Here is a 9055-nt window from a genome sequence, read left to right as displayed (position 1 = left end):
GCCGCCGGGTGGGAGCCGGGCCGGCCGCCGGAGAGCGGCTGCAGTAAGCCGGAGCCGCCGCCTCCCCTGCACGCCCGCCGCGCAGCCCGCGCGCACTGCTCGACCCCGCCCGCGCCGCCTGTGCGGCCGCCGCCGCCTGTGCGCCGCCGGGCTCGGAGGGCGGGCGGGCGTTGGAGGCCGGCGCGGCGGCTATAGCGGGCGCGGGCGGCGGCGGCGGCGGCGGGGCCGCGGGCGGGGTCGAGGCGGCGATGCGGGCACGCGGCTGGGGACGCCTGCCTCGGCGGCTGCTGCTGCTGCTGGTTCTGTGCGTGCAGGTGAGCGGGGCGCGCGGTGGCGACGGGCGCGGACGGGGCGCACCGGGCCGGGCCGCTCCTCCGGGCCAGGCGGCGCACAAACGGCCGCGGTCCGGAGCCCTAGGAACGGCGCAAGGGTGGGGGCGGGGCGGAGGCTCGGCGACCCCGGCCCGCGCCTCCCTGTACCCTGCGCTGCCTTATTTTTAGGCGACGCGGCCCATGGGCTATTTCGAGCTGCAGCTGAGCGCGCTGCGGAACGTGAACGGGGAGCTGCTGAGCGGCGCCTGCTGTGACGGCGACGGCCGGACGACGCGCGCGGGGGGCTGCGGCCGCGACGAGTGCGACACGTACGTGCGCGTGTGCCTTAAGGAGTACCAGGCCAAGGTGACGCCCACGGGGCCCTGCAGCTACGGCTACGGCGCCACGCCCGTGCTGGGTGGCAACTCCTTCTACCTGCCGCCGGCGGGCGCTGCGGGGGACCGAGCGCGCGCGCGGTCTCGGACCGGCGGCCACCAGGACCCGGGCCTCGTCGTCATTCCCTTTCAGTTCGCCTGGCCGGTACGTGCGCCCCTCCCCCGCACTCAGCTTCCCTGCGCGCCTCGGCGCCCGCCGCGGTCCCTTCAGCACCTGCGGCCGCGCGGGTGCGGGCCGCGCGCGCCCAGACGGGGCGGGGCCGGCAGGGGGCGCCGCGCCGCGGGCGGGCCTGGGGCGCGTGCTCTTGCGACCAGGTTCGCGCCTGGCCACGTGGGCGCGCGGGGTTCCCAAGGGCCGACAGGCTTGGGGTCGCGGCGGGGCTGGGCGGCCAAGGTCCGCGTGCACGGCGGCCCTTGGAGTGTGCCTACGTCGCCCTGCGCGTGTCAGTGCGTGGGGAGGTGCGAGGCGCCTGCGGCCCGGTAGGCTGTGCAGGCATGTGCGCTGCGCGTGCTGGGGCTGGTCCGGGGCAGGCCGTGGCGGAGCCGTCCGGGCCCGCGGCCAGCCTGCTCCTGCCCTGCAGTTTCCTGGATGCCCGGGGGCACGGACAGGCGCCTGGGACCTGCGCGGGGATGGCCTGATTGTGTGTGTTGGCAGAAGCTGTTAGAGATGGGAAGACCCCCCCCCTCCCGCCCCCTCCGAAAGGGAAGAGACACTAACTAGGCTCCAAGTTGTAACCTTCTGTGGCACTGCTGTTTGTGGATGTTTTATTGTGCTTCTTAGTTTCTGGAATTGGGAAGCACCCTGTCTGCTTAGGGGTGGTCAGGTCAGGCAAGAACCCGAGCCTGGGCATGCTGGGAAGAAGGGTGATGGGGATCCAGCTTTGGGGGAGACAGGTAGCATGCCTGTAGTATAAAGGCCTGGGATCAGGAAGCCTTATGGTGCTTGCTTTTATTCACTTTCTGAACCTGGCTTGTACCCTCACCTGATTGTCTGCAGGTGTGAAGTTAGTTAGGCACAGATGTGAATATGGACATAGTCTTGAGAGTGAGATTAAAAACAGCTGGTAAAGGTGGATCTGGAGGCCTGAGACTAGGGAGTAGAGGGGGTATCAGGCAATGGCCCAAGGGCTTGTGGTTGGTCCAGCTACCAAGAGCCATGGGAATGGGTCTGCCTGGTGCCTTGGTCCTACAAGAGACTTTTGGTTGGGGAGTCAGGCATGGGTGGGCAGGGTTTGCCTTGCTCTGCTCTTGCTCTGAGCCCTGGACAAGTATTTCTTCCAAGGCCACCCAGCTTGTGCCTCCATCTTTACCTTTCCCTAGGCTCCTGCCCCCTACGTAGGATACCCTTGCCTAGCCAGGTAGCCTTGACCCTGGGGTCTTGTGATAGGAAGTTTATCCCTGAGATGGAGAAAGGCAGGGGCAGGCATGGGAGAGGCCCTAGGCAGTTACTATTGGCCCTGCCCCCCTCGCCCCCACAGCAGCACAGCAGGCAGGTCTGAGCAGGGCCGACAGCCTGTCATCTGCACTTGGGCCCAAGCCAGCGTGGCTCCAAATCGCTACCTGAGGATGTGTTTTCTGCTCGAGTTGGCAGCGGTGGGTGTGGGGGGCAGGGAGGGCCTGGAGGAATGTGGCGGGCCAACGCGTGTCCCTTGTGGCTCTTTGCCCCGCTGGCCAGCCGGTTGGTGTGGAACGGGATGGGACAGGCCCCTTCCCTTGCCTTCCTTCGACTCTTGGTACTTGGTCTTGGGGACACCTTAGCTTTCTGTTCCCAGATGCTTTCCCGAGATGCTTCAGGGGTAGGGAAGTTTCTAGCATGGATGGAAGTTTGGAGGTTGAAGGGTACCTTGTGTTTGGGGGGCAGGTCTGGTTCCCCCGTCTCCCATCTTGCTGCGTGTCCTGGCTGCCAGGCATGGAGCTGGTGCTGTGATGCCAGTACCTTGGTATTTCCGCTCTTTGGCAACAGCCCTGCGGCCATGCTGCTTGATCCGCCACAAGTTCATCTCTGTCCCTTGAGCCAGGGTACATTGGGAATCCAGGCGCCCACTGGAGCATTTGGTTCCTGGGGACAGCAAGAACCAGCTGGGACTTGGGTTCCTTGGGTTGGTGGAGGGCCCTGTGGAAAGATGGGACAGTGTTGGAAGGTGGACAAGGGCAGGCATGGTCTTCTCGCAACTCCTCCTGTGCCTGCACCGAGGTAGCTGTGGCTTCGAATCCATCTCAGAGCCTCTTTGAGTGGATTCTTCGATGCAGAAAGCCGCAGCAAACCCCGCCAGGCTGTGCATGTTGCAGATGTCCTCGGGAGATGGACGTTTTCCCTGGAGCGGCTCTGGTGCCTGTCTGTACCCAGCAGCGGGGAGGCCTCGTTCACCACGCATGCTTGAGATCCGTGGCCTGAGCAGGTGGTTGATGGAGAGTTCTGAGGAGAGCGGAGGCTTTTCTTTGGGGTCTGGTGGTTGGCATATTCAGGAGGTCCCTGTTGGCTAAATGAGAAACAAGGTGGTTGCTGGCCTGTCTAGTGGGGCTGTGCTTGGGAAAGGATGCCAAAAGAGAAGAGGTCTCTACTACAGGTCTGTCTCTCTCCCTCTGTCTGACCAGCTTGCCTTTTGAGCCCAGGGTGCAGCCCTGTCCCGGTCTCTTTCCTTGGTTGTGCTTCTGGGGTCGTGAGTGATAGAGAGGCAGGTCTGAGGCAGACCTGGTTTCTAAGGCTGGAAGAGCTGAGCTCGCAGTCCTGTAACCTGCTTCCCCTCTCCTGAGATGGATGCAAGGCCTTTTCCACTAGGATTCCTGAGGCTAGCTGAGGCTGTAGGGTGCCCAGCATGTCCCCTACTGAAGTCCCCAATGTAGCTTTGTCCTGCTTAAGTTCTTCCTCTCCCCCTGCTGGCTGTCTAGCACACGGCCCTGTGTGTACTTGAGGGAGGGAGGGAGGGAGGGAAGGCAAGGTGGTCAGGGAGGACTGTCCCAGTAGGACAGAGGACTGAAGGTTGTTGTAAGGAGTCACATCAGAGGGTGCTGGAACAGATCTGGGAGCACCGGCAGAGAGGGCCTGACCCTATCTGACCCAAGTGGACTATTCTAGAATGTGTGTCCTGTATGTACACCAAAGGACCCCGCTGCCCTCCGGGCCTTTTGGGACTGGGATGAGCACCGGTCTCTTCATCATAACCCACGCTGAGGCACATGCCTCCCACAGCATCCCCATAAGACCTTGGCTGGAGCTAGGGGCAGGTGCTATTTCATTCTGTACCTGACTGTCTCCCTCATAGGTTGGGTGTCTTGATCCAGGCCACATAGTATGCGTTATGGTAGGGCTCTCTGTAGCCAGCAACACGGGCGGAGGGTGGGGGGTCGGCTGAGGCAGAAAGTGCTAACTTGGGCCAGTGGAGGATTCAGACGTGGAAGTGGATCTGGCCCTTGTCCCTGGGCCCACAGGAGTGAATGGAAAACTGAGCTGTAGTGAGATGGGCAAGGGGTGGGTGCTGTACCTGTGGGTTGGTAGGAAAGGTACTGTCACGGTGTCTGGATGGAATGGGAAATGGGCTGGTCCACTGAGAGATGCTGGGGAGCCAGGCAAAGGCCCCGATCCATCCATCCATCTACCCATCCTGAGCTAGCTGTCGCATACCCATTCTGATCCTGGGCTAGCTGCAGTAGCGATGAGGCATGCTAGGGGCCACACAGGTTGCTGCTCCCCTCTTCACGGTGGGAGCCTGGGTTTCCCAGCAGTCGGTGAGCGGCACACCTAGGCTAGGTCTCGGCTGGTCTCTGATGTGGGGTGCACGTGTCCAACCCTAGCATGGGCTAACCTACTGTCTCTTCCTGTGACCCAGAGACCTGGAGTCTTAAGAGGGTTATCCCTTGGGTGACAATGGCGACAGAGGCCTAGGCCTCTCCAAAGCTCTGGTTTCAGGAAATATGTCTGTGCTTAGGGCTCTGGACATTGGCAGCAAGTGCTGAGCTCTGTCAGGGGCCAAGAAAGGCAGCTAGAGAGTAGAACAAGCATTGTACCTGAGGCTAGGCTGTGAGTAACCCTGGCTACAGGGCCAGGGGGCACAACTGTCCCTTGGTCTGCCTTTCCCGTGGTCCTCTGCTGTTCTTTTAGCTCTGTCTAAGGGCTAGATGGGGGGGGGGTACAGTTAGACTTGGAGTTTGACCAGACGGTGATGGACTTGGCCGGGGGTGTGTCTGGGGCCAGGCTTTGAGCCGAGGCTGTAGGATATAGAACTCCAGAGTCTGACAGGCAGGTGGCCCAGGAGGACTGCCCTAGGAGGAGGGACCAGGCTTCTGGGGAACTTGGGCAGGTGGTAGCTCCCTGTCTCGCCCATGGTCCTCCAGCTTCCCCAGCCCCCACCCACTCTAAAAGCCCCAAGATCCTACAGGCTTCCAGCCCAGTCGCCTTTGTCTCTCTGTCAACCAGTAGGATTTGGCTTCCCAGGAAGGGATGTACAGAGCCATTTGTAGTGAGGGTTATGGTACTGGAAGCTGGGGGGAGGGAGGAGCTGGGGGGCCACTGTGGCAGGTGGGGAGAAGCCACAGGTGCCGCCTGCCTGCTGGCTCAGGTTCTCCCTGGATGACTTCCTGCCATCCAGGTGTAGGGAGCCCAGCTGGCGGGCGACAGGCCCTCTCGGGCGAGCAGGCGGGCCACGTCCCTGCGGGAGCAGGTAACTGGAGCCCAGGGCTCAGGCTGAGGTGGTGGTAACCCTACCTGTGCGGCTGGGGTGGGTTTCCTGGGAGTGTTCCTGGATCATCCGAAGCGCAGGTGTGTGCAGGGAATCTTACCGCCTGCCCTGTGGCTACTGCCTCTGAACCTAGCTGGTGGGCTTGGCCTGTAGCGATGGTGGCAGAGATCTCAGGCACAGCCTGGCCTTGTCCTCTCACAGCCCATCAGCTCCTTGCTCCTATGTAGCAGCTGATCGAGTATAAAACCTGATAGCCTCAGATCTTACTGGTCACTTGTTTTGATGATTCCACGGTGTGGGGTCTCTGGTGCCCTGTGCTATGGTCCTCTCTGTTCTGCATTCCTCGATCTCTTAGCCCTGTTTGGTCTTCTTTCTGACTCCTCCTCCTCCTCTTCCTCCTCCCCTGCTTCTTTTTCCTCCTCCTCCTCCTCTTTTCCCTCTTCCCCTCTTCTTCCTCCTCCTCTTCCTCCACTTCTTCCTCCTCCTCCTCCCTTGGGCTATAGCCTGTTTCTCCTGGGTCTATGTGACCTGGGCCTGTCCCTCACTTTCTCTGGCTCCACCTGTTGATACAGGGGCTGTAGGCAGTCTGAACTCTGTTCTGCACTCTAATGAGTGGGCAGGTAAAGAACTGAAGGGGCTGGGAAGGGACTGGGGACCCTGCCTATCACCGGGGAGCTAGCCTTGGACAAATGGAGGCTCTGAGGAGTGCTTTGCAGGTGGTTAGGGTGGTATGGAGAGGGCCCCCAGATAGGCTCTGCACCCAGGCACATGAGGGTAGCACAGTAGGGATTTCTTAGGCTTCTCTGCATAGGGTTGAGAGGCCCTATGCTTGCTGAGAGACCAGGGAGAGGAGCAGTCAGGGTGGGAACGGGGAGCAGGGGAGCGAACGAGGAAGAGGATCTAAGGGGGATTTAGATGGCAATAAAAAAAACCTGGTGGGCTGGAGAGATGGCTCAGCGGTTAAGAGCACTGACTGCTCTTCCAGAGGTCCTGAGTTCAATTCCCAGCACCTACATGGTAGCTCACAGCCATCTGTAATGGGATCTGAGTCCCCCTTCTGGTATGTTTGAAGAGAGTGTACTTATATACATAAAATAAATATGTTAAAAAAAAAAAGAAGAAAAGAAAAAAGGAAACCTGGTAGTGGCTTCATGGAGCCAGGGGACCAGTGGCCCTCTGCTCTTGGCCTGGCTCACATGGCATGGGCCCTATGTGTGACGACAGGTGCTCAGAGGAGGTACCAGAATAGGGAATGAGAGTGTTCGTGCTGAGCTGCCAACAGATAGGGAAAGGACAGGCTCTCCTAACATGAGGCCCAGTGAGGCTGGGTATGGCAGTGGGATAAGTTCTAGAAAGCCCAGGTTAGATGGGGCTCCAGTGAGTCTGGGGGAAGGGCTCTGAGGGCTGAGGAATGGCCGGTGCTCTCAGCCATCCAGGAAAACATGAGGTTTCCTCAGCATAGTCGAGCTGCAGAGGAAGGGGTGCCTGAGGTCACAGTGAGCTCAGGCTGCCCTCTTACAGGGGCAGGTCTTATGTTGCCAAGGTAACAGCTCACAGTAGCACTCATCGCCATGGCCTGGGGCAGGAGGGACAGATGGTGAGGGCTGGCCATGATTACAGACTGAGGCTGTGCCTAGCACAGCAGCTCTTGGGCCTCAGTGTCCCCCATCTGTACAGCAAGAGACCTCCCTAAGCCTTGTCCTGGGGTGATAGTTAGGAGGCTGACTGTGTGCTCTCTGATGGTTTTTTTTTTTTTTTTCTGTTGGGTAAGCACCGCCGAGTGACTGGTAGAATGACTGCTGAGTAGCCAGGATGCAGCCCTGTCAAGTGGGCTTCAAGTATATAGCGCCACATAATCTTCAACTTCAGCTCAGCCCTCAGTGAGGTGCAGGGATGTATTCCCAACGGAAGCGCTCTGCCCACAGATGCCTGAACCCCTCCCTTCACCCTTTGCTGACTTCAGGAGCTTGCACAGGGTGGAGCTGAACTGGGCCTTGGGGGACCCCAAGAGCAAGGAGCCAAAACTTCCTGAGAGGTGCAGCCAGGGATAATTGTCCTCCATTTCCGAGTTGGGATATATGGAGGTCTGTAGAAGAGATGGGCCAGTGTTGGGGACACGGATGGGGAAGGGAGGGTACCACAGAGCCGTGGAGCAGAGTTCTCTGCTAGGCCCGAGCATCCCAGAGACACACAGGCCAGGGCCATGCACCCTGCCTCCATCCCGAATAGCAGCAGGTGGGAGGGAGCCCCAGGCACCTCACCAGCTCCCCTCCCATGTCTGCAGCGTTCTTTCACCCTCATCGTGGAGGCCTGGGACTGGGACAATGACACCACTCCAGATGGTGAGTATGCCCTGTACTGGGGGAAGTGGGTGGGTGGAGGGAGGCTGCCAGCAAGAATTTCTGGTTCCCCTGGGCCAGAGTGCTTGTGGCCAGGCCCATGGCCCTCTCTGTCTGCTGGGGGCAATGGCTCGTATGACTAGAAGGTCTTAATCTGGTGAAAGGGCCTTTCCACGCATGCCTGTGGCTTCCCAGAGCTGCTCATACTATTCCTTCACTCCCGGTGTCCTCAGTGCATTCTTCTGAGGCCCATGTTGGTGACACCATGGAATGAGATACCCTCAAGTGGCTCTCTCTGGCTTTGTGGCGTTCTCACTATCTTAGAACATGAAGCTCGAGGGTCACCACTTCAAAGCCGGCCATTCTGTGTGCAGTCTGTGTGGGTGGCGGGGGGGGGGGTCATCTCAACCTTCTAGCGGAGAGGCAGAGCTTTTTCTGTGGGCAAACGGAGAAGCCTCTTGAGCAGAGAGTGAAGGATCCAAGCTAGTATCTGAGGATCTGGGTGGAGGTCTTGTGACTGGGAGACGAAGCAGTCAGTGAGGCTTGGTTCAGGCCGAGCAAGCTCCTAGGCCCGGGAGGATGCCGGCTTCTTCCTGGGGATGCATTGCCCTGGCTGCCCTGTGGACACAGTTTGCAAGGCCGAAACAAAGACCAACAAAGACGGTGCTGCTTGCATCAAGACAAAAGAGGCTGAGACAGGCAGCTTGAGGGGCTAAGGAGTTCTGGCTATTCTCAAAAGGTAGAGGCGCGGGGTGGCTGATGGATCAGACCCGAGGTTATGATTAGACGTAACCCTCGAGATCTTCCAGAGCAATGTGCCATGATCGGGATGAACCCAGAGTCCTGGCGATGTCGCCAAGGATAGGTGAATGGGGAGAGCAGGAAGCTCAGAGTAGGGGGTCAGCCAAGGTCCAAGGAAGGCAATCGGGGGCCTTACCAAAACGCAAAGCCCAGGGCACTGAGTGCCCAGCTGGGCCTGTACTAATGCAACAGGAAGAAAAAGTGGAGCAGCAGGACTGTATGCCTAGCTGCCATAGAAAACCCCAAACAGCAATGGCGGGTGTTATGCAGCCCACTCAGGTAGCCTGCTTCAGTGCACTGGGGGCCCCCCCCACTATGGGACAGTCCATCCTGGGGTCCCAGAATTTTGTTTTCAGTTGGATCAGTAGGGTGCTTCTGAGAGCCAGAGGCAGAAGGAGGAGGAGGAGAGAATGGTGGCCCATGGGTGGTGAGGTGCCTGTGAATGTGGAAGGAAGCTTAGAGCATAGAGCCTTCCTGACCCTTAGAGCATAGAGCCTTCCTGACCCTTAGAGCATAGAGCCTTCCTGACCCTT

The 9055-nt window shown here is 59.7% G+C and overlaps 1 protein-coding gene across 2 annotated transcripts in view; it reads left to right on the top strand.

Moving 5' to 3' along the window:
- Window positions 1–243: 243 nt before the first annotated feature.
- Jag2 (jagged canonical Notch ligand 2) overlaps window positions 244–9055 on the top strand; it is a 21701-nt gene continuing 12889 nt past the window's right edge. The window contains exons 1-3 of one of the 2 annotated variants that reach the window (XM_021179076.1): window positions 244–314; window positions 501–851; window positions 7667–7724. In XM_021179076.1, coding sequence (XP_021034735.1) covers window positions 249–314; window positions 501–851; window positions 7667–7724 — 475 coding nt within the window. In that variant the 5' untranslated portion in view covers window positions 244–248. The remainder of the gene's footprint in view (window positions 315–500; window positions 852–7666; window positions 7725–9055) is intronic. The other variant, XM_029484922.1, reaches the window with a different exon arrangement.

The sequence above is a fragment of the Mus caroli genome, chromosome 12 (assembly GCF_900094665.2).
Source record: "Mus caroli chromosome 12, CAROLI_EIJ_v1.1, whole genome shotgun sequence".
Taxonomy (NCBI): domain Eukaryota; kingdom Metazoa; phylum Chordata; class Mammalia; order Rodentia; family Muridae; genus Mus; species Mus caroli.
Note: the sequence above shows the minus strand (reverse complement) of the source record. Positions and strands in the feature narration are given on the sequence as shown.